Source organism: Colius striatus, chromosome 3, assembly GCF_028858725.1.
Source record: "Colius striatus isolate bColStr4 chromosome 3, bColStr4.1.hap1, whole genome shotgun sequence".
NCBI lineage: Eukaryota > Metazoa > Chordata > Aves > Coliiformes > Coliidae > Colius > Colius striatus.
In genome coordinates, this window is record NC_084761.1 from 24,243,073 (window position 1) to 24,267,461 (window position 24,389).

General features: G+C 37.9%; 1 protein-coding gene across 1 annotated transcript in view; it reads right to left on the reverse strand.

Annotated features, from left to right (window-relative positions):
* The window catches only part of SEC24D (SEC24 homolog D, COPII coat complex component), a 52,688-nt gene that overhangs the window by 21,404 nt on the left and 6,895 nt on the right, over positions 1 to 24,389 (reverse strand). The window contains exons 4-9 of the mRNA XM_061993805.1: positions 23,369 to 23,508; positions 22,383 to 22,652; positions 21,507 to 21,628; positions 18,518 to 18,629; positions 17,743 to 17,870; positions 119 to 257 (exon numbers count right to left, since the gene is read on the reverse strand). Of these exons, the coding sequence (XP_061849789.1) occupies positions 119 to 257; positions 17,743 to 17,870; positions 18,518 to 18,629; positions 21,507 to 21,628; positions 22,383 to 22,652; positions 23,369 to 23,508 (911 nt within the window). The remainder of the gene's footprint in view (positions 1 to 118; positions 258 to 17,742; positions 17,871 to 18,517; positions 18,630 to 21,506; positions 21,629 to 22,382; positions 22,653 to 23,368; positions 23,509 to 24,389) is intronic.

Consider the following 24,389-nt stretch of genomic DNA (forward strand, 5'->3'; position numbering starts at 1 on the left):
TTTTTTCATTTGTGAAACAAGCCTAGTTACTGCATCACACTAAACTATTTTCCCATGAAGTCAAGGAACTTGTTTTATAGAACTTGTATGAATCACGGACCAGAAAAATGTCACTTACCATCATTTATACAATTGCAAAATCCACACTGGTATCTTCTTCCTCCTTCAATAAACTGCATGAAGGGACACATATAAGCTTTGCACCGATTGCATCGGATTGGTCCAGTTTCACCATGGTTTACAACATAAAGAGGAGTCTAGATGAAAAGGTACATGAAGTTATAGAAAGCAATGCAAACTTGAAAATAAATGAAGTGAGCTGGAAAGCTACTGCTCTGAATTAACTCTTGTTGGAGTTAATTGATTGTTCAGTATTCACCCAAAATCCACAGTAAGGTTGGCTCAACCCCACAGATCCCCTGAGGGCCTGGATTTAAGAGCTCACAGGCCGTTCTCTGACATTTATCAGAAAGACACTAAGGATTCGCACGAAAAGCCTACTAAGTTTTGAAAGCATTGGAAGTTTAGGGCTCCAGGCTGATTTTTTCCAGCAAAAGGTTTTTACAGCTCACTAAGAAAAATCTACTGGAGTCAGATACTGTGCCTTCTCTGTCAGATTGAGCTCTTGCTGGAGAGATCTATTGCTGCTCATGTAATGCAAATGGTCTCTCAAACTAAGAAAGCTTCTAACATTTTGTCCTAAATGCCACTCCCCAAATGCTGACATGTTACACGCTATACTAAGGTTTAAATGTTGCCAGGGTCACTAGCTAGAGCAGGAGATTTATAAGAAATACTAATATTTATTGAAGGAAAGTACATACAGCAAACAAATACAGTATCTCAAGCACTTGTCAGTTTAATTACACTGACCTTGCATACAGTCTCTGCCAAAACCCACTGCTAATGGAAGACATTTTCCAGATGCCTCTTTCAGTAATAACTGTACAGCAATTGAAAGATTTCTGTGATTATACTTAATGTTATAAAAGTCATACTTGAAACCACTATAAAAATGAAAGTTTGCTCAATTATCTGTGAAACTCTCTTTTGCATGTTTCTTGTTTTCTTCTTCAAACCCAACTAAAAGTCTCTGAATGTAGGAATAAGAAAAGAAATCCAGAGTTTGGACACATAACAGATCTCTACAAGAAGAAAAATACTGACACCCTTTGAATGTTAAACCATTACCACTAGCATATTGATTTTGGGTTTTTTTGATTGTTCTGTCTCTTCTTACAGAATGGACATATTTCATAAATTATACACTTTATCTTTACCAGAGTATAAGAGCCCTTGAATACCTCAAAAATCAATCCTGTCCTTCTAGCATTCACTGCTTATATATATATATTTTATTGTTTATTTATATTTTACAGAGACTATTTCACTCATTTATTTCTCTAAAGAGTTTAATGCTTTTTGCCAAGGACTTTATACGTATGAGTAGATTTTTACTACATGGGTTTTAACTGCTCTCTCCTGTTCCACTGAGATACTATTTCAGTTTTGTGTTCTTTCTTCTAAAAAAATTGAGTTTAACACAAATTAACCAATAATGTCAGCTGGGAAACTCTCTGGGGCATTTCTTAGACATGAAAGCCTTGGCTATAAAACTTGCTCATCAGACACAATTGCTTAATAAGTTTTAAAACTTCTGGGTTTTGTTCGTTACTTGGCAATTTTCTCATTATCATTCTGCTGCATTTGTTTAATGAGGCCTGGATTTGGTCTGCAGCTAATATTATTATAGTATCTGACCTGGTAGGCCAAAAAAACCCCAAGAATAAAAGAAGGGTTAATTATACACGTCAATTTAGCAATTTTAAACCTTGTTTTGATATTTCTTGTAATCCAAGAACAAAGAGAAAACTACCTCCAAATTATCATATTTTGAAATACCAAAATTTAAGACCTTTATATAAAAAGGCATGAACAAGAACAATCAAAAAATATATGTCATGAAGTTCAGAGCCTAGCTGTCTACATTCTTACACATACCTAATACATTATCTTTTTAAAGCCAGCAGAAAAAAAAAAAAAAAACCAGAGGGTTTATTCCTTGTCTTTTCAAATTGGAATGGAAATGTTAATTTTCCCCTCCACTTCAGCTTCTTCAAAAAAATTACTTATTAGAAAGTCCTTTCTAAAAGGTGGGGTTAGAGCCTCAATAGGCTAAAGATTACCTTTGCACACTTATGTGCACGTTTAACTTTATGTTTTAAATGACTTTCTTGAAGTTACTGAGACTATGTGCACTGCATGAGATTAAAACATGTGTCAAGACAACAGTTCCAGAGGCAATGTTCTGTGAATATATACTAGGCTGGAGTTTGTTTTGTCTTGCCCAGAAAATTAAAGGATGAAAGACCATTGAAAATCATACTGCAGAAGCTAAGTAGTTTTCCTTCCTAACAAGCTTGCAGAAACTTAAAAAAAAAAATAAAGGGGGGAAAAAAAAAATCAATAAAGCAAAACCAACTAAAAATGCACACAACAGAATTAAGGATTGTGTCTAACAAAGAAAAATCCTGCAAAAAAGCCCTATCTGTACACTTATTGATTTAATTGTTGGGAATTTCTTGAAATGGAATGGAATTAAAATGTTAGTATTTTTAAAGATAATGTAAACTATTAAATCAGTAATGAATGCATTTAAAAATAGGCACTTAAACTGAAAGCATCAAACTCTCACTTCCTGATGTGAACAAACACATTTCAAGAAAAACTTTACCTAAAAAAAACCCTGAAACCTATTACACGTTAAGACTTAAGACATTATACCTTAAGGTTCTACCCATCAGGAAAAAATATTTTTTGTTTAGGTGTTTAAACTATCAAGATTTGTTTAGGCATGTAAACTATCAAGATTTTTAAAAAGAAAGTAGGTCTCCACAGGAATGTCCAAAGATAAATAATACCCTACATGTATGAAGGAGCACAAAATATTACTAAGTTTTAACCACTGAATACATAAAAGAAAAATGATAATAGGAGAGACCTGGTACTAAATAGGAAAGTCTTCTTTGATGTGCTCCACTCTCTGTAGGTGTCACTGTATCCCAGAAGACAAAGATGTGTTTACGCTCCCAGGGAAGTCTGCAGCAAACTCCCATAGGAGCAGGGGGATAAGATAACATTTTTAAAATATTCTTTTTCGTTTGTTTGCTTTTTAAACAAATACAATACTCATATTTCTTTTGCCTTTCCACCTATCAAGCATCAGCACTTTCTTTCTCTCCTCTTTTTAAATATCTTTAAATATACTATTAATACTTATACATTTGCTACACTCGTATGGCTTTACACTTCTTCACCTTTCTTCAATTTGTCTATTTGGAACACCTAGTTGACCACTGAGATGGGCCTCAGACAGCAACACTTAGGTATGAATTTTTGGCTTTACAGTACTATAAAAAAATACGTATTTCTCAAACCCAATGACTTGGTAGCCTAAATCTGAATTGGACACACAAAAGGGATTCCTTTTGCGTAATCTGAAAGAGGGGCATAAAGAATCAGTTCTGCTGGGAGGCAAAACATTTTAGTTTGAGGTTAAAGTAAATGAGGACTGGGCAGAAGAAAAATACTGTAAGCGATCTGCATAAAATTAACCTCCTTTGGACCCTCAGGGCCCTGCTGGAGCACAAGTCCTGAAAGTTAATCTGATAAATCATAACTTACCCCACTGTTAGTCCAGCTATAGCTGTGATGGCAAGAGTTTTATTTTGGAAATATTTCAGCAAGAACATATCTCAGGAGTCGGAACAGTATCACAAAGCAACAGACAGACACTAGTGGCACAACTCCAAGATGAAACACATCCATAAGAATTTCCAAACCCACTGTAACCTATCTTTTAAAGTCTGAGAAAACTGAATTACTATTGCTTGCTATAAAAATGAAGTCCTGACACACTCCTGAGGGTTCCCTGTGATGCCTGCAAAGTATCACTGTATTAATATCACAGGATCAGGACCACAGCTGGAAATTATAAATGTAGGAATAAGGACTGAAATAAAGCTCAGGATCTTGATGGCATATCTCTGGAAAGGTGTTCTGATGAGAAAAATCATGACAGCAAGAGTCACTGGAGAACAAGAGACATAGCTGAACACTGAAGAAAACTAGTCATTTATCACACAACAAAACAAAATGTATACAGCATTTGTTTTCACTGCCAGACTGGCACACAGACTGCGCTGCAAGTAAACATTTTGTGGCTGTGCTGCAAGAAAAATCTCCACAAGTGATTGACACCACATCTCGTTTGTCTTCTCCTACCCACTCCTTGAACCCAATCCTATCAGTACAGTGACAAATCTACACTAGAAGCTACGTTTCTGCCCTCTATTTGACTCCACCATTGTATAGGTGCATTTAACATCGCAGCAATGAAACAACATGAATACTATATCCAAGAGAAATATAAAACCTCTTTCCATGAGTATAGCTTTCAGTTAGATCAGAGCTTCTATCACACACTCATCCTCCAGAAGAAGAGGAACTTGCCATCCATTTTTCTATATACTTTTGAAGCACATTACCATTGGAAGACAGGGAAGGTCACTCTACTCAGTCTAATACTGTATACTACACGTAACAAGTTGCCTTTTCAACTGCATATTATCTCAGGGGCAAACAATTCTGAAATCACGACCAATGAAAACCTCAGATATATGGGATCTAAGGTTTCAGGACATATTTAGATGAGGGCTATTTGTTTCAAAAGGAAGATTATCTCATGGATTTTAAGACCAGAGCAGATAACTCCTCATGATTTCCAGTAAAATTAATACTTTACGATTAGCAGTACTACAGCAGATAAAAGATTTTATACTTCTGATATACATCAAACACTAAGCATTGTACTTGCATGCCTGATTAACAGAAAAAAAGAACTGCCATTTATTCAATCCAGACAGCTCATTAAACAGATAAACTGTGCAGGTGGCCAGGGTAACAAATTCAGAAAAACAGTGGTCCTAGAGTTATTGTTTACACTTACATTGATGAAAGTCATTTTAAGACTCAAATGAATTTTTTTAGATAGGCTATACAATATAACTTTCTATCAAACAGAGGAGAAGGCTGTTCCCTGAGTGTGGTACCACTGCCACGTATAAATCTTGTGTTTAATTAGTAAAGAAAAAAAGCCTTCCAGATAATGAAAGAGAATTTTAAAATGTAACACTGATGTTTTTGAAAATAAAACAAATTCTCTGTTTCTAGGGTTGTTGAAGGGGTTTGTTTTCTTTTATTGGAACATTATAGATGGGTTTTGAGAAAGACTAACCAGTTGACAAATAATCCCTTGGTTTGGATTTGCTTTAGTGCTTCACGTTAAAATGTCAAGAAAGCATTTCCCTTTGTGATGTTCCTACTGTCTTTTATCAGAAACCATTCCCTCTGAAGATAAAAATTGTGTTGTTTTTTCTTGTTTTTCAGATGTCGAACACTATCAGCCTCCTCAGCTGATGACTCAAGTAAATTTGGACCGTCTTCTATAGGGTTCACAGCACGTTCAAGTATTTCCCATAATATCCTCTTTTGTTATTTGTTTGCATAATGACAGCTAAAGCATCAGTCGTGATGTAGCATCTCTCAACATGTTTTAAGTACGTTTCAACCCTCTTGCTTGCAAACCCCTCACATCCAGAGTAAACAGGCACCTCTATAGGCAGCAGTGCAAACAAATACCATGGCACAACAGTTGCTTTCCAAGTTGACTCTACACAGGGAATATCCAGTGTGTACTAAAAAATTAGAAGACTGATTACTGGCTTCAGTGGATCATACCTCAGACTATGCTTGAACTCCTCAGTCAGCATACCCTCTTTAAGGGGAGTATTGCAAATAATTGAACAGAAGTAACACCATGAGGAGTGTAAATACAAGTTAACTTATTTGATATGAGGAAGATTTTTAAAAGTTTGAGGATAGGGGATACATACACATCTAATCATGATAAAATTTTGATGTAAGGAAACACTAAAGTTACTTAGCTTACTTCTTTATAACTTCCATATGAAACAGGTGAGAAGGGAGGTGTGGGGGGCAGGGAGGGGGGCACCATGATGGACAAACAGGAAAAAACAATGCAAAAAAATTTACTAATCATGCTTGAGAGCCACGAGTTCTCCTGGTCATGAGCCCAGACCAGGAATACCAAGTGTTAACAAGTTAGTGCTCTCCAGCACTTCTCAGCTTTGAAGTGCTGACTGTTATCTGGATGTACGGACATGCTATATCTCAAGCGAAGGTCAGCAGCCAGGATTAACTGATGATATAAGCAGGAGCGTGAAATTGGATAATCAAGAAACCATGCTGAACAACAGACTTCCAAAATGTTAGCACTTTAAAACAATTAGATCACAAGCAAGATCTGCCTCGTCCAGTCTATACTCAACCTAGCATGACAGGGAGCTGGTGCAGAGGCACATAGAGGAAGACAACAGGGGAAGGCATAAGACACAGACAAAACTACCCTAGGACAACGTTGTCATTGTCATGTCATTCCCACCCCCTTCCTGATAGCACCCCTGAGGGTGATATGTACACGGTAAATCACATGAGATGACTCAGGTTCATGCCTCTGCTAATCCACAGCCCACATCAATATCACAGATGGTCCAGCACTGCAGTCCGTGGCCAAGATTTTTAGGCATGATTGTCACACAAGTTGTAAGCCCATTGAGAAATAAATCAGGTTTTAGAAAGTTTCTCTACAGAAATGTTCAGTAATTATTACAAGGGAGGTGGCATGGCTTTATGGATCACAGGAATTCCACAGTAAAATTAGTTTTATTTCCAGTGATTTGTTCTCTGTCTGGCTTGAAATTCATTCAGTATGGAACAAGAGAAAATGAATTTAGCAATGTATTTTTTCCAGAAGTAAATAGAACTCTTGAGGATACCTTAAATCTGGCATCAGTTCTGTTGTTTGCAGATCACTGTAGGATGATCTTCAAAATAGACAGAATTTGGGCTCCAAATACTGTTATTACTGACCACTTCTTGACAGGCCCAATTTCTAGCATGTGCTGTACAGTCACATCAACTCCAGTTTACCCTCACACAAAGTTTTCCAAGATTGATAAATTTAACACCATAGTTTAAGATACAGGCTAAGCCTATAACATACAAAGGTGGCAGGCAAATTGGCATATCAATTATCTTTCAGAAGGTCAAAGGTCATTTAATGCAGATACAGCTGTGATCATTTCTAACATGCTCTAAAACATTCTTAAGACAGTCAATTGAGCAACACTCAAAATAGCACTTCTGGAACCTGTAGCTCTAGGGTTAGGGAACAAATGTTAAGTTTGTAAATAAATTTGAATGTAACAGCGATTTCTGAAGCAACATTCCCCTAGATGAAATCCTGCATGAGAAGAACATTACCAATGTTATTCAGGTCTTTGTAGCAAGAACAAAACCAAAACCTAACTTTGGATTTTTTCTTTATTAGAAAAAAAGCATAGACAAGTTTAAGAGTGTTTTAATTTCAGGTAGATAAACTAGTTCTGCTTATCTGCAGTCATTCTTGAACAACGTTTACTAGTAAACACACCTCTAAGGCTAATTAATTTATTACCCCTGAAATCAGAAAGAACTGGGCATACTTAAAGTGTCATGCAGCATTCACAAGCCAACTATGGATAGCTAACTGCCACAGGAGCACTTAGAAAGTGTAAGTAAAATACATAGAAATTGAAAATGCAATAACAATTTCAGTTTAAAAAGCAAAACACAAACTTTTCCTCCTGAACTTAATGCCAACATATGCTGTCTCTGAAGTTTCCAAGGTAACTGAGTAACATCTCAGTCAGCTTAAGGTTAGAGATTGCAGTGTCTTACATTTAATTTACTGCCCTTGCTACGATCATCTTTGGCCAGTGCATAAAAGCAAACAAACACCATTTCAGGAGAGCAACGTGCAGTCTAAGGAAGAAAACACACACAGATGCCATTCAAGAAGCTATTCTGAGCTACAGGAATATCTAGCAATAACCAAAATAATGTTTAAATTTAATGTAATTTTTGTTGGCAAAACAAATTATCAGTATTATTGGCCAGATAATATCTTCAATATTACTTTTTATTTTCCTTCTTTCTAGACTGTTGCTCAGTCAGGTTTTTATGCTGCTGTTATCATTCTGAAGAATACACATGGTCTCCAACTTACCAAAAACTAAGTACAACATTATGAAGGCATTTTTCCAGAATATATTTCAAACTTGAAGAAAATGAATCAGGAACTCTGATTACAATATGAATGATGTTATTTTAAAGTCATTTTCCACATGTCCTTCAGAATCTCTACCATAAAAACAATGATGCATGGAACACATGCTACAAAAGTATTTGAAAGTATATTAAAATCAAAAAGGCAAAAACTCCAAATTCAGAAATTTGCTTGAATTAGGAAAAGCTCTGCTGCCAAAGCCTTTGCTAAACCTGGCTCTGAAAGTTCATTCTAGTTACAGAGTGTAGATACAGCCCAACAAGCTAACAACAACATCAAAAATAATCAATCCACTTTCTCCCAGATGATGAAGTCTTGGGAAGCAATCCAATTCCAAATGCTTTACTACCAAATGCAGATTAGCACGGGGCACACTCCATAAAGAAAGCTTCATCTAAAACAGGATTCATGCACCTCTAAGTAATGCACTGTAAAACCTGGCTTACAGGCACTGCACTCCAGAGTGATATAAAACTTTCTGGATGAGGCACATGGAGAAGCTTGAGAGTTCTGACTCTCCACACCATGAACAGGAGAGTCAGACACTCCAGATGAGCTTCACAAAAACCTCAGATATTAACCTGGCACTAGCTAGTTGAAAAAACTCAAATTAAATAGCACTGACAAAGCAACAAAGATTGTAAAATACCCATTCTGCTCCATAGTCCAGACAGACTCAAAATACGAGACTAGAGCCTCACAGTTCTCTCCCAAAGGCATCAACAAGAATGCTTTGAAACTTGTTTTACTTTATCTGGTAAATGGAAAAAGTAGTAGTGTTCAGGCTACTTACAAGCTTGGTTTACAGCAATGAGCTCAGGATACAAATTTATGCTACCTGGATAGTCTTTATACGGATTGATTGCTCCCAATAGCTCAACAACAGATTGGTTATAAAAATACCAAGGCAATCATAAGAACAAGGAGGAGAATGTCTGGTAGTATGGCGCCATCCCAAAACTAACTGGCCTAGCTGTCACGTATGGTGTGATGTTGGTGCATGTGCTCCCTTTCTGGTCCATTCTATCAGTGGACATTTAAACTGAGGCAATGAACTCCTCTGTACAATCCGGCAAACAGCTTGGCAGTCAGCTCCCTTTTCCTGGAGTGTGAAAAAGTGTTTCAACATTGTCAGACTAAGTGTCCTTACTGTTACATTATATCCCATGTGTAAACCTTCTCTCTTACTCAATTTCAGAAAAACGAACACCAGCAGGTAGTCTTTGAGACGGTATCAAAGTAGTAACAAAATCATTCTCCGTTGGACCTTGAACAATCCAGAGACCAGAACTGCTGAGCACAGAAAGCAGTCTGTCCCAGTTAGAATGTACAAACAGCAATATATTCACTCCTCACTGATCAACAGCTGCTGTTTCTGCCTTTGAGTACTCATTTGAAAGCAGGAAGCTTCTGTTGCTTGCACTAGATGGAAGTCTGTTGTCAACAGACACGAAGCAACTTAAAATAACCTACATATAAAGGGTCACATGAAGTCTACACAAAGGAAAAATGTCATTAAACATTCAATAAGCTCTGTCTCCAGTATTTTTTGACTATGAAGAGGAATCTTATGTCAAGTCCCAAGCATATATGGGGATTTCAACACTGAGAACAGTAAGACATTTCAAAGCAGACAGCAGGGCAAAACTATCACTAACCATCACCAATCTCTTTTCAGAACTTTCTTTCCGAACCATGTAATTCCTGACTTAATTAACTCACAGTGTGAAACTGGTGAAGTGTACATTAAACCAATTGCTTACATAAGCTTCAGCACCCAAAAGGAAAGAAGTCAGCAACACCAAAAGAAACTTTATGAAGAATTTCTGGGTGATCTCTAAGCTACAGACCAGCAGGTCCTACTTCCACTGAAGGCAAAGTGGTGGATACTACAGTGGAAAAACAGGGCACATAAAAAGATGCGCAGAATAACAGGATATACAGAAGAAGAGCTGATATGTCTCTTGCAGAGGGACATCATGACACACAGATCTATTGAGTTCTGTCAAGAGTCAGCCATCAGCTAAGCACAGTCTCATTGATATAATGTACTCCTTTTTTTCTAAAGTCTTTTGATAGAATCCCCCCCAAAAAATCTATTAGTAAAGTTCTCATGAGATAGGGGGAAAGGACCTTCTATGTATAAGCAACTAAATAAAAATCAGAAATTGAAAGGTAAGATGAAAGTGGTTGCTTTTTACAATGGGTAGATGTTATGAGAAAGCACTTCCAGGACCAGCTCTGTTGTTTGTGCTTTTTAACACATCCTTAACAGAGAGGAGCAATCAGGAAGATGTTTAGTTGTAATTATACCACCTGCAAACTAAGCATTCCTCACTCTCTTCAAAACAAAGCTCTGTATGAGCACAAGACCACTAATAAATGCAATCTGTCTATATGAAAATGTGCTTAAAACTACAGCCTGTTCACCCTTCTTACTACCTATAGAATATGGACAGCAGAACCTAAGTCTCCATTGAGCCCAGGGAAGACTGCAAGAGTGTGGGGAGTTCCCAAAGTCTTAATATTCAATATTTGAACAACTTATTAAAAAACTTAAAAGAGCAGGCTTTGTGTCTAAATGAAAAGTCAAACTTTGGTACTTGACTTTTTTCTTGAAACAAAAGGAGTATTTATAACATTATATTATATGCTAGTTATTCACTTCCCTCAATTTTAGCTTCTGCTAACCTTACGACTCTACCTAGGAAACCTTACTATCATCCCTGTAAAAACCATGGCTTTACAAACAAACAGTTGCCCTGGTCCAAGTTACCTATTCTGAAAAGACTAAATGGTTTTTACCGCATGAATGTGCTCATTTCTGCAAAGTAATTCCATTACAATTTTATTTCTTAACTTCTTGAGGAGAAAATAAGTAAAATACTAAATTCCCACCAATTAATACTTCTAAAAACAAACATTCAAATAGTAGGAAATAACATGGTAGAGGATGAGGACAAAACTCCTTAAGGAGTAAAGAAGAAAACAATTTAGATATTTCGATATTTAAACGTACAGATAATTATTTGGAGTTGTAAATATAAACAACATTAAATACTTTTAACTACTTTTTGCTACCAAGTACTAGTATTAAATGTTAAATCAAGATCACACAGGTTATTCAGGCTCTGGAAATTTTTATACATCTCCAAAACAAATTAATGCAGGGCTTAGTCTATGATGATAAGTGAGAGAGTTAGTTTATTTTTATAGAGTGTTGCTAAAACAGGAGTGGACTAAAAATAAGTTCTGTTAAACAATGATACTGTATTCTCATTCTATAACAAATACTTTCCATAGATCATCCAGTTCAGGAGAGTGAAAATGAACTGTTATTTTTGGGAAATAATAAATAAGGACTTAGTAAAGATAAAACTCAGAAATGTCTTGAGCTGTTAAGACCCTGGGCAGGAGGACTTTGCCCTTCTAACTTTCAACTTGAGGGCTTTTCCGAGAAAATTCATTTCACTTGCTCTGCTCTTCTGCAGCTCAGTGCCTATATGCCAAGAGCTGCTACCTCAGTTGCTCTTGGGATATGAAACACAATCCCTTGTGCACTTTTCTTCAGTGTGGTCAGTTTTATTATTTAATACTGGCTTTCCTAGAATGTTTTCATTTGGCAGGTTAACCAGGTTACAAGTGTGCACCTGAAATCCTGCCTCTTAGCTGCATTATTTCTTCTTTATTCTTTCTAACTATAAATTGTTGTGGAGTTGAGCTTTCCTCTCGATGTAAAGGCTGATATTTCAGCCTGATGGTGTAGGCGTATCTTCATGTCTTGCTTTGTTTTCACCTACATTGGCCTTGTATCCTCTCAACTCAATTTCCACCAGACTTACTGATGCTACAGAACTTCTCAGACACAGTAGTGGTTCACCAGGTCTTAACTGCCTGGAAAGTTTTTAGCAAGGTGTAAAGCAATCTCATCTTTTATTTTTCACCCCACTGTAGTTCTGTATTTTTGAATTTATTCTTTCTTACTTCAGGGGAAAACTCTGTTTGTTTTGAGGTTTTTCCACTCCAAAATACATTATGCTCATTCAAGGACATGCACAACATTTTTTCATTCAACATCCTTGTCTAGCATCATGACCATTTTACTTTGTGTTCCTATTTTTTTCCCCCACAGGGATAACTTGTATTCCATTATTTACTGGAAATGGAGGTATCTGTTGTACAGATCTTAAAAAGATGCCCCTGTAAAAGTTGGTGTATTTCTCAGCTTCTGACAGCTTTTTCACAGACCTTAGTTAAAAAAAAATTACTCACATGGTGTGCTAACATTCCCACTTCATTTTCGGAGACAGGACACCAGCCTGTCCTCACCTGCAGACACCTCACTTTCCCCAACAGAGCCTACAGTGACTAATGAACTTAAACCTGCCTTTAATGAACTTAAACCTGACATGCTGAAATCCCATATTCTCTTTTTCCAGGTTGGACCTCCAAAAGGGAAGACTATTTCTGAGAAAGCTACTTTTAAGTCACTGGATCTGAACTTTTTACTTGAAAGTCTCCAAGATCTTTTATCCTCATCTTGCTGCATCCTTAGTCAAAGGAAACAAACCCTCAAAGCTCAGTTTCCAGTTGACTGCTGTTTCTATAAATGCAATTGGCAGTTTGGAGGTTTTAAATTATGATAGACAATTCAAAGACTTCAGGGAGTGCCCCAGCACTATTGATTCTTCAGAATGAAATCTGAGAGATCAATGAAAATATATCTAATTGGCAGAACAAAATGTTGCTAACCTGCTGAAGCTACAGTAAACTCTAAACATAATTTCTCATAAGATCTGCTTGTCCTGATTAACAGGAACAAAATAGATCTGACAGCAAAGTGATGTCCACCATCTCCATTACACAAGCCTGTGACAACCCCAGGACCCCAATTAGCTTTTTCTGCTCCCTCCTATCCAGTTGCTTTAGATAAACAATCTCTGGAGTACTTCTTCACATTGCCTGCACAGCCAAGAACAGCTGAACACATTGCTGTGATGGTCCAAGTGTAAACTCAGCAAGAGACACTAACCAAAGTGCACAACCTGCCAACTGGTACCAACATGTAACACCATTTACAAAACCATAAAAATGTTGAATGTGTATAACTAAGAAAATAACATCTGTACAGTTGTGCACTCCCTCTCATACACATCTCTAATTCTGTCAGTGTCAGTAGACATCACTATTTCATTGCTTTTTTACTTTTTTTTTTCTGTGTTTCAGGTTACACAACACCAGAGCAAGTATAGATAGGAGAAAACACAATCTGCAGTTATCTCTTGCTATCATTTATGTCACCTGGAAGGAACAGTGATCATCACTGCAAAAAATAATCCCTTCAATGAATGAAAATCCACACTCAGGAGTGGCTTCCAGAAAGGAAGAACAAGGCCTCTGCAGAATGCACCGAATCCTCCCTCAAATTATTCAGAAATGGAAGCAAGGTAAGGTTTTCCCTTTATTTCTAACTGTCTTCATATATCCATGGCATAAAGATTAAAGAGACAGACATAGATTCTATGGCAACAGACCACTGAAAATGCAAATATATTTTATATACTACTTCAAATTAATCCTCAAGTATAAGCGATGATCAAAGCTAAATACCAATGAATTAAGAATTGTATTTATGGAACACTGAAGTTTATCCGTCACCTAAATGACCCTGATAGCTTATAGCTTTCAAAGTACAGCTTAACTAACACAGAAGCACGTGGTCTATGCTATAGGCATCGTAATGAATTATGTACATTGTGTAGATCTGCTGAAGTCCTTACAGTTGAAGTGAGATAGTTCAGTTCCTTAGCAGTTTCTAACCATATTACTAACTGTGCAAACCATTTGTGACCATTTCAGAGCCATGGTCCACCAAATCCCTGTAGCCATTGCTTTTCTTCCTCATGCTGAAGACAACCAAAGTTCTCTGGGTGCTAACCAGAGTGTACTAGAAACAGCAGAAAGAGATATCTGCAGCTGAAGCTGCAACAAAGACAAATGAAGGGAAACTGTTAATTAAAAGACTAGAAAAAAAAATTCCTCCTTTTAAACAGTTACTATATACAACATGCTGTTTATCAAGAGATAAAGAGATTAGACAGATTCCCACTTTGTACTGTAACACATGATGAGCATGACCTGTAGGCATTGTTAAAAGGCACCATCCATAAGACAGGCTTGATATTCTGAAGTGAAGAACACACTGTGCTTTGCAGTCACTAGTTCCAGGCAGAACAGACCATACTAGGAAATCCAGAAACGCAAATAAGCCCTGAATGCATTTTACCTCTATAAAAAGCCCAGTTCTTTCAAATTAAGTGCCTTTTCAGAATTAGTTGTTATAAATCCCACATGGAAGACCATTTTTATTAGAAGATTGTAAGAGCAAGATCTTACTTTGGCAGCAGCAGTGAAGAAAAAGGACACAGGCAAACCTCAGAAAAACTGCCTCAGCTAAGCCTGCCAAGCACTTCCTACTGTAACACCATCTCTTCAGTTCTTATAACTGCACCAAGCTATAATTGTTTGGACTAAAATTTTCCACCCTGGACTTCTGCCAATTTTGACAGACATTTTTTCAGAGTTTTTTTAGCCTCTTCCAAGAGAGAGGCTAGGGAAAAATACACTGCTATTTGCAGATTAATGAATTCCACTGACCTTTCCAACAGCTTGTGAGCACTAAAACTTCAGAACGGCTGGGTCACCAAGTACATCTTTTTGCCAACAAGGAAAAACCCTCCTGATCTTGGCAAAGTAAAAGTGTTTGTACATGCTGATAATTTATGTATGCAGAAGAGATTTACATTTTAGCAGATGAGCGATCACCCTGCCCAAACACTATGCAGGAGACAGGGAAGCCATGCATGGGGGACATCAATGACTAAAGGCAAACTGAAAGTGAAAGATACACAAAGGGCAACATGAAAGCAGAATTGATAAGTGCCACCTGGGCACAGAAACTGAGATAAAGGGTAAAAGCTAGCTGGTAATGTGAAAGGATGGAGAAGTTACAGCAGGAGTTTCATCTAGGAGAAAATGCAGGGGGGCAACAAGCCAAGTCTGCACGTTCCCCTTAAGAACTGGAATGAAACTCTGAACTGCCGTCTAGCACACAAATGGTGAGACTCAGTATCTGCAGAACCTTAAGTAATACATCCTGTTTTCCTGTGGACAACAGAGAAGATAACTAGATCCTGCACTGTTAAAACAATACTCTTAATTCAAACTAGAGGCCTGTTGAATTGGAAGTTATCCACCCTGATAAACTTCTAAGTTTTTCCAACATATTTTTCAAAAAACTCTAAGAATTTACAAGTAATAAAACAAAGATAAAACAAAGACTGCCAAACCATGTCTTGAAAGTCTACAATTTTAATTAGACTTTTCTGTGCATGCTTTTTATGAGAAGTTTTTGAAGACACGATCACATAATACAACTTCCATGAAATCCCTGTTTTTTTTCCCCAGCAAACAGCATTCTGAAAGCAAATTAGTGCAGCACATGAAAAGGAAACACGTTCTGTAGACCTTTGTTGCAGAATTTGGAAGATGTGCAACAGAAAAGGCAGGACTAGAAGAATAAAACAGATGATCCTACAGATGATGCAGCTAAACGCTACACTAGAAAATTGCTTTTATCTGTGCTACTGATAAAAACCTTTGGGGATGGCAAGAATTCTGGGAAACTGTCTTTTGGCCACATGATACTACCAATCCGCAGAAATACATTGCAGAGGAAGGGATATGTTTGGAATATGAAGGCCTATTGAAGGGGAGAGCAGCGGATGTCATCTACCTTGACTTCAGCAAGGCTTTTGACACTGTCTCCCATAATATCCTCATCAGAAAGCTCAGGCAGTGTGGCTTGGATGAGTGGACAGTGAGGTGGATCGAGAGCTGGCTGAATGACAGAGCCCAGAGGGTGGTGATCAATAGCACAGAATTGAGTTGGAGGCCTGTGGCCAGTGGAGTTCGACAGGGATTGGTTCTGGGACCAGTCTTGTTCAACATCTTCAGCAAGTTCCCCGATAACACCAAACTGGGAGGACTGGCTGATTCCCCAGAGGCTGTGCTGCCATTCAGCGGGATCTTGACCAGCTTGAGAGTTGGGCAGAGAGGAATCTCATGAGGTTCAACAAGGACAAGTGCACAGTCCTGCATCTGGGGAGGAACAACCCCATGCACCAGGACAGGCTGGGAGTTGAACTGCTGAAGAGCAGCTCTGCAGAGAGAGACCTGGGAGTCCTGGTTGATGATAAGCTAAATAAGAGCCAGCAATGTGCCCTTGTGGCCAGGAAGGCCAATGGCATCCTGGGATGCATCAAGAAGAGTGTGGTCAGCAGGTCAAAGGAGGTTCTTCTGCCCCTCTACTCTCCCCCTCTGCCCTGGTGAGGCCTCATCTGGACTCCTGTGTCCAGTTCTGGGCTCTGCAGCTCAAGAGGGACAGGGAAGTGCTGGAGAGACTCCAGTGCAGGGCCATCAAGATGATCAGGGGACTGGAACATCTTTCATACGAGGAAAGGCTGAGGGAACTGGGGCTGTTTAGTCTGGAGAAGAGGAGATTGAGGGGAGATCTTATTAACATTTATAAATATCTTAAGGGTAGGTGTCAGGAGGTTGGGACATCCCTTTTTTCTATAGTAGCTAGCAACAGGACAAGGGGTAATGGGATGAAGCTGGAACACAAAAAGTTCCACTTAAATATAAGAAAAAACTATTTCACTGTGAGGGTGATGGCGCAGTGGAACAGGTTGCCCAGGGAGGGTGTGAAGTCTCCTTCCTTGGAGGTCTTGAAGACCCTCCTGGACCTGTTTCTATATGACCTGATCTACGTGAACCTGCTTCTGCATGGGGAGTGGACTAGATGATCTCTAAAGGTCCCTTCCAACCCCTACCATTCTATGACTCTATGAGTCTATGATTCTATTAAAGATTGTAACACAAGAAAAAGAATTTACTAGGTTAGTGTCTTCAAACAAGTGTCAAAAATGGGTAGTTACATTGTTTTTTTTTTTTCTAGGACCCAACTCATCCAAATAGAAAATACCATTATCTTCTCAGGTGGTTGTGAAATTACATTTTTCCATTCAGTTATATACAAAATAATTTCATTCTTTGAATGTAAACATCCACGTTTTAAAATTAACTTGATAGAATCTGTGGTCATCCTCTTTTAATGTCTTCGCCTATACCCACGGAGTTCCCACAGGGCCAGCAGCTGACCAATCTGGCATAAACTAGAGGCAGTTAGGAACCCCAGGAACCCAGTGGTTCAGATCACACAGGTGTCACTCTTATACCTTTTCTAAACAAAGATTTTTATTCCTTGAAGTTGGATCATGACCCAAGTGAATTTCATAGCCTGCCACCTCTCTACTGTCTTACTCCTTCACAGTCAAACATAGAACTCTCTCAACAACCCCAATCATGGAAGAACAAATCCGTAACACTTAGGAGCCCAAACCACATAGGTTTAACATTCGGTTAATCCTTACCTCATTTGGTGGCACAATAGCAAAAGGCTGGATGACAGCTGCCAGTGGAATGCGAGCCTGTTTGGCCATATCTGAGGATGATGGGAAGCAGTAGGTAGTACAGCGGATGTAACGAGGGCTGGCATGACCTAGAACACCCAACACAGCATGCAGAATGAAAGGCTGTTAAAAAAAACCTCTCCTGTCCCAAATACAGACCAGAAATATCAGAACAACATACAGCAGCAAGTGCATCTACATCAAGAAATATCAAGACTGCTGTCAAAAGCACCACTTGGAATATTGTTCTTCCAGGCCCTAGGCAGAGGCAAAGGCAGATACACTGGGCAAAGGAAAAAAATTAAGTCAACTCGACAGCTTGTATGCTGTCCCTATCATTTGAATAGAATTTTCCAAAATTTGTATCTCAAACACATAACAATGCTAGTCTCCTTGCTTCTTCTGGTGTGCATCTTGTATAATGTCAGAAGACTCCAATAAAGATTTCCTACTTGAAATATAAAACCTTGAAAAAGTTTTAAGATAAAAAGCTGTCTCAACTATTCATATTACTTTAAAGGTCAGGAAGGGTAGAGGAGGTATTAGCCTAAGGTGTAAGAACTCAACTCCCACTTCTCCCTCTGCTTTTTCTTTAAAGTAAGTTTCTAATTTCATGTCCAATTTACAATATGAAGAATCATTTTCAGATGAGAAATTTGACAATTTAGTCTTTTTTTTCCCAATTATATTTTATTTTGCCCAGAAAGACTCCCAAATGAGTAAAAAAGTCAGTTACCTTGGTCTTGGATTACGCAGTCTGTGGTGACAAGAGGAGGAACCTGTCCTCTCGTGTTTGTAGCATAGATCTGCCCTCCCCTAGAAGCCTTATCATTTTCCATTACTTGAATCTGGCGAATAAGCAGCAAGAACAGTATGAAACAAGTAAATAATGCATTGAGTTATATACATAAAGACCTATGCTAACATCTACAACAAGAACAGTATAGTTGTTGTCCTATACAGACAGAGGTGCTATAAACCTATCCACAAAACAGGCTTCTGGGACGCTTAACAACTGAAAACTATACACCCATCTGAGTAGTAGAACTCATTTGCAACTGCAGTTGTTTGTTGGAACTCAAAGGTAGCATTAGACATCGAAGTGGATAAGTTCTATAAGTAGTGAACAAATGAGTTCTTCGGTGTCTCCTGACTACTAGGAGGGCAGACCTTGTCAAGACAGGCTAGCAGCAAATCAAAGACAGTGATGGTGTAATATCCTGATGATACCGTTATTCCTCCTCTTCCCATAAAGACACTATCTCTGCAGTAATCTGGTTTAAAGTGGAACCAAATAGCTGAGAAAGGCAAGAGGAAGGAGACAGGGAATTTCTGAAACTGGTTTTGCCACTGCTTCTGGTATCCCATTTAATTGTATCTTTACACTGCACATGAATTTCTAATAATAACTAGGGAAGTTCAGAAGCCTCTGTTGGAAACCAAACAGAGAAGAAAACAAAAGTTAATCACATAGAGTCTATTGATCGTTGTCCAAGAGGTAGTATTTCCTAACACACTGCAAATAATCTGCAGCCTGTATTTTTTTTTTCCCCAATAAAGTTTTTGTATTGCAATTTAAATACACAATGCATTCCTCAGAGAGCTTGTTATATCTTCTGCTTGATTACTTTTCTCTGCTTCCTTGGCTTGTGTATTTATTGCTAACTCCTGCATTGGAAGGAAAAAAGTTTTGCTCTAAAAAGGTCCACTGGTTGAAGAAAGAAAACCACTTTTAGACTTAGCTCTGCAACGGATCAATATGCCACAGTATCCTGCAGTTAACTGACCTAAATATATCATTGTTCTTGGAAATAATGGTTGACAGACACCAGATGCTGGTTTTCATAGAAGTTGTCAGAACACATATCAACCTCTAACATATGTAAGAAAAATATAAATCAACAATGGCTACAGATAAGAAGTAAATTTATCTGGTAACACTACTGTGATTACATAGTGTAAATATAACACGAGAAATACACATGGTGTATACTTATTCCTCTTCTGAATTAGCTTTTTGCCCTTTACAGAGATTGACCCAGATCATGTTTCTTTTAAACATGTCATTTTTGATCCTCTCTGTGCTGCTTAAACAAACCTTTTAATCTATTTTAACATTGCTGTCATAGTCGAGGTTGTTTATTCTACACGTGTAATTGAAACAAGACATAAGTCCCTGCTTCAGGTCAGACTCTTGTCCACTCTTTCCCTCCCCTTTATTTTTTAATTAGACAAGACCACTTTATCATTCGATTTTAAAATTAATACTGGGAATGATTGACCTATTATGGGCATTTGGTAATTACACAGAGGGGAGGCTTTTTTGGGGTTTTTTGTTTATTTTACACACACACAATGGTATTCAATTAAATCTAACCTGAAACTTGTCTTTCACAGAGGAATTGCAGTTGTGATATTAACCTCTAAATGATTATCAGCAAGTACTTTTCAAGAATTCTGGGGAATCTACATCAAAATCATCACTGGATAAAACTAATTATTTTCTCCTGCCAGGAAAGATTATATGTCAAATTTAAGGAAATGGCTGCTCCCTACTAGACAGTATCAGGCTTTTACCCAAGTGCTTTTCCCACATCTTAGTGGAACACAAGTTCTTTCCTGTACAGTAATACCACCTCAGCAGAGAGGTGGCAGATTCCTTCACTCAGACTAGCTTACTGTGTAGTGGTGAACACGTTTTATTCAAGTAGAAAGTTCTAGGTCAAAGCTGCAGGAGCTTCAAGAATCCTCGCTCACCGAGGACCTTTCGACCTGCCCAGAGGCTTGCCAGAACCAGTAATAGCATGTGCATCAGAATATATCTTCCCCATGAGTTCAGCATATTTTCTCCCTCTGTTTCAGTCTGCTGTGCCCAATATGCCCAAAGATATCAAATGCAGTCTGCATCGAACTGCCTATTCCTCTGGGTAACAATCAGATTATTTTATTTAAGGAAGATGGACACAACCATAACCTCATTTTCTCTTTCTCTAACCCCTTCTAAGAAGAAAAGACAGTGTCCCACCAGCACACATTTGTGCATCCTTTGACAGCTGAGCCCCTTCAACTTGTATGAAACTTAAGCATTAAGTATGTTCTAAGCTAGTGCAATCTTTACAAGGCTGAAGCAACTGGAAGGATGCTCAGGAAACAATTCTAGTTGCCTAGGAAACTCCTGAAATCAAATGGTGAGGTGGCCTTTGAGCATGGGTCTTTGAGCACTCCCAGGACTGCAGTTTCAGAGTTCCAGGTACTTGCATTTTGGACAAATCCTGCTTTAGGTGTCTACCTGTTAGTAAGTTAAGGTCTTCAAACTTTCCCAAGTGAAAAAGAAAGGTGATTTGCTGCAGGTGGATGCAATTAATTCTTCAGTACTGCTTACTGCTGTACTAAAAATCTTGTTGATAATTCCTATTAAAGTATTGGGACAGATGGGTGTGTCCCATAGTAAATAAAGGTATAAAGCCTCTTCAGTACTAAAACTAATGTTATGCACTAATTTATCTCAAACTGACAGCAGAGTACAAAGTTGCATGTAATTAAGAAAATGCAAAAATTAGAATATACCTTGGGAACCAAGCTCTAAGTGCAACTTTACATTACAAGAAAAAAGCTTAAATCCACTAAAATAAATAAACTATTAGTATTGTTATTCCTTCATCCTAAATGCAACAGAATTTTACTTTCATAAAAAAAAAAAAAAAAAATAGTGCCACATTACTTACTGGGCTTGGAATAGAGTCAGGATCAAGTGCCTTCTGCTGTGGGCCTGCAAGCTGTGCCGGACCCCCGGGAAAAGCACCAGGATATGACAGTTGAGATCCTGCCATCTGAGGACTGTAGTTTGCTGCAGTTGCAAGCAACAATTCATTTAAAGTATTTAAGTTGAGTTATCAATTTTTAACATCACCTTCTGTCATACAATTGATTCCTACTGGGCTAAACGCAATTTCTTCCATTCTGTTTCCAAATATGAAAGACTCAGATTACTTGGGCTACTGCTACTGTGTTTTAAAGGTAAGCATAAGGTGTGACAACTTTGGCTCTGAAGTTTTCAGGTATATGTCAAATAGGATGGTTAGTAGAGATTACCACAGCTCCACAGACCAAGCCATTACATTAGTGAGAATCTTGCCCCTAACATCAGTCAATGCAAACTGGCCTGCTTAGCTGGCTTTTTAGTTGTCAAAATAATGCCAGGAGAAACAATCGTATGCAGTTACAATTCTCTTTGGCTACAGTAAAGCAACCTTGAAAGATGCTGATGACTACCCCAGTATAGAGAGGAATCTATACAGAGTGTAAGAAAAAATTCTTTTCTGTAGCATGTTGTGCCTTTACTCATTACTAATCAATAATTCTGTTCCTGACCCAAATTAATATCCTTTTTCTTTTTACAGTCAGAGTGCTAAACCTCTAAGAAAAAGCACAATCTGACTGGAATGTAGTGACTGACCATGCAAATCCTTCCATTCTACAAAAGAGGATTAAATTTTCTTTTTCCCAAGTCAGGAGAACATTGACCACAAACAATCACAGTTCCACCTGTGATTCTCCATGCATGTCTTGTTTTCCATTATGTAACAAACATCCTTCCTTACCTTGCTGAGGATGATATCCAGGCCCTGGAGGCTGTCCTGAAAGCTGTTGCAAGTTGGGATTTGGGGGAACAGGTCCAGGGATTCCATCTTGTCTGGCCATTGGAGGCAATGACGGTTGAGCACAAAGGCCATTTACATTATTTACTGGTGGAGGAACCTGTGATCCAGATGGTAAAGCGTTGTGATGCTGGGTTGGTGGTGGTAGTTGTGGACTCTGAAAAGATGCTGGATGACCAGAAGACATGCAAGAGCTTGGAGGAGTGCCAGAACCTGAGCAAGAAATTATGCCAGCTGAGTCAAAACCAATAACATACTAACTCTGGAAGGTGTTCTAATTTTGCTCAATACATTTACAACATATTGGCAATATCGTATCCCATACTGACAATGCTGCATTATGGTGATTCTCAGTGCCTGTTCACACAATGAATCAGACTAAGTCTGAACTGGTTCAGACATTCAATTTTATTTCTTTTGGCTCTACTTTCAATAAAACCCTGCAGCTGGGGGGATGAGGAAAGAGAGTCTTTGACAGTTCTTGATTACAATACATATAAATCACTTATTTGCTTCTGAAATAATATTTAACTTCACATTGTGAAACAACATTATTTTGGCTTAATAATAAAATTTTCTTATGTGGTATGTTTTTGTTAGTCTGCTATTTGCATTTCACCATTACATGTTTGATGGAAGATAAATCCATTCATTTTATTTGATTTACAATCATCTTCTGGTTTTGATGCTGAAAGATGAAATGTGGGAATTATTTTGTACACACTGTTGAGGAATAATTTATTGTTTATAAGATCCAAATCCCAATTAGAATTAAGAGGGCCCTAGAAATAGGGTTGGTATTAACAATTTGTAAATACATATTACTTACATTTTTTTAGTCAAATTTCTTCTACAATAAAACAATTTTCAATAACCAAAATCAGGTTTGCCCCAAAAGGCCAATGTGTTAATATTCAAAACCCAATTACCATAGCTATTTATCTGCATGCTGTTGAGCTGGTTAGCAAGCTGTGTTGTAGCTAAGTTATTTGGGTACGCCGCTTGTGTCTGATGACTGTAGGGAGGACACGAAGGTCCTGTACTGCTTGGAAGTGGAGGGCCTGGATACCTAAGGGGAAAAATTAGTGCAGTTATGGAAAATATTACATCAACCAACTATAATTCTAGAAGATATCATATCTCAAGAGTGGTGCTGAAACAATTAATTAGGACAGTCAAACTCTTATGAGAGTTTGTTCACGTTCCTCTCAGAAAAATGTATACTTGTATTAAAAGTCATGAAGCACAGAGAGATTGCACACTTGTTTAAAGAAAAAAAATAAAAGAGATAGTATATGTTTGTTTGCAGACTTGTTTCTAGCCAGTAAGAGTGAGTACACTATAGCAAAGAGAGAGTGGTAACAGCTACGTGAAACCTTGAACACTAAGAAACACAAGCTTCTGAACACACTGCATCACTCCATCCCCTTCCCATGCATATAGACTCCCTACCAGGGGTAGATGAAGAAAATTAGAAGAATAATCTGTGAAGAAAAGAAAACAAAATGAGAAGCTGTTAAGGAGTTCCCTGTAGTAGAAAAAAAAAAAGATGTAGGTAGGAAAAAACTGTTTCCCGATTATCAGACATGGAAAAACATGAACGCAAGCAAAAGAACTAAAGAAAAGAAAGCAGTAACACACATGTGGCTTATAAAGATATTTTCTACAAGACTATTTCACTCTGGAAAAGTAAAACCTCAGGCTATCTCCCAGAGATCTTCTAATTTTCCTACTACCACTTCAAAAACTGAGCAGGGGCCTAGCTATTTCAAGAGATGTAGAATTCACTTTCCTTAAAATACTGACATAGGAATTTCCTAGCTTAGAATAGCAGCTCTGAGCAATTTGAGACTAAAACGAGATCAACTGAAAAAAAAAAAAGTTAAAAAGTCAGTAGCTGTGTACTCGTCAGGGCAATGACCAGAAACCTGTAAAGAGGATTGGTATTTT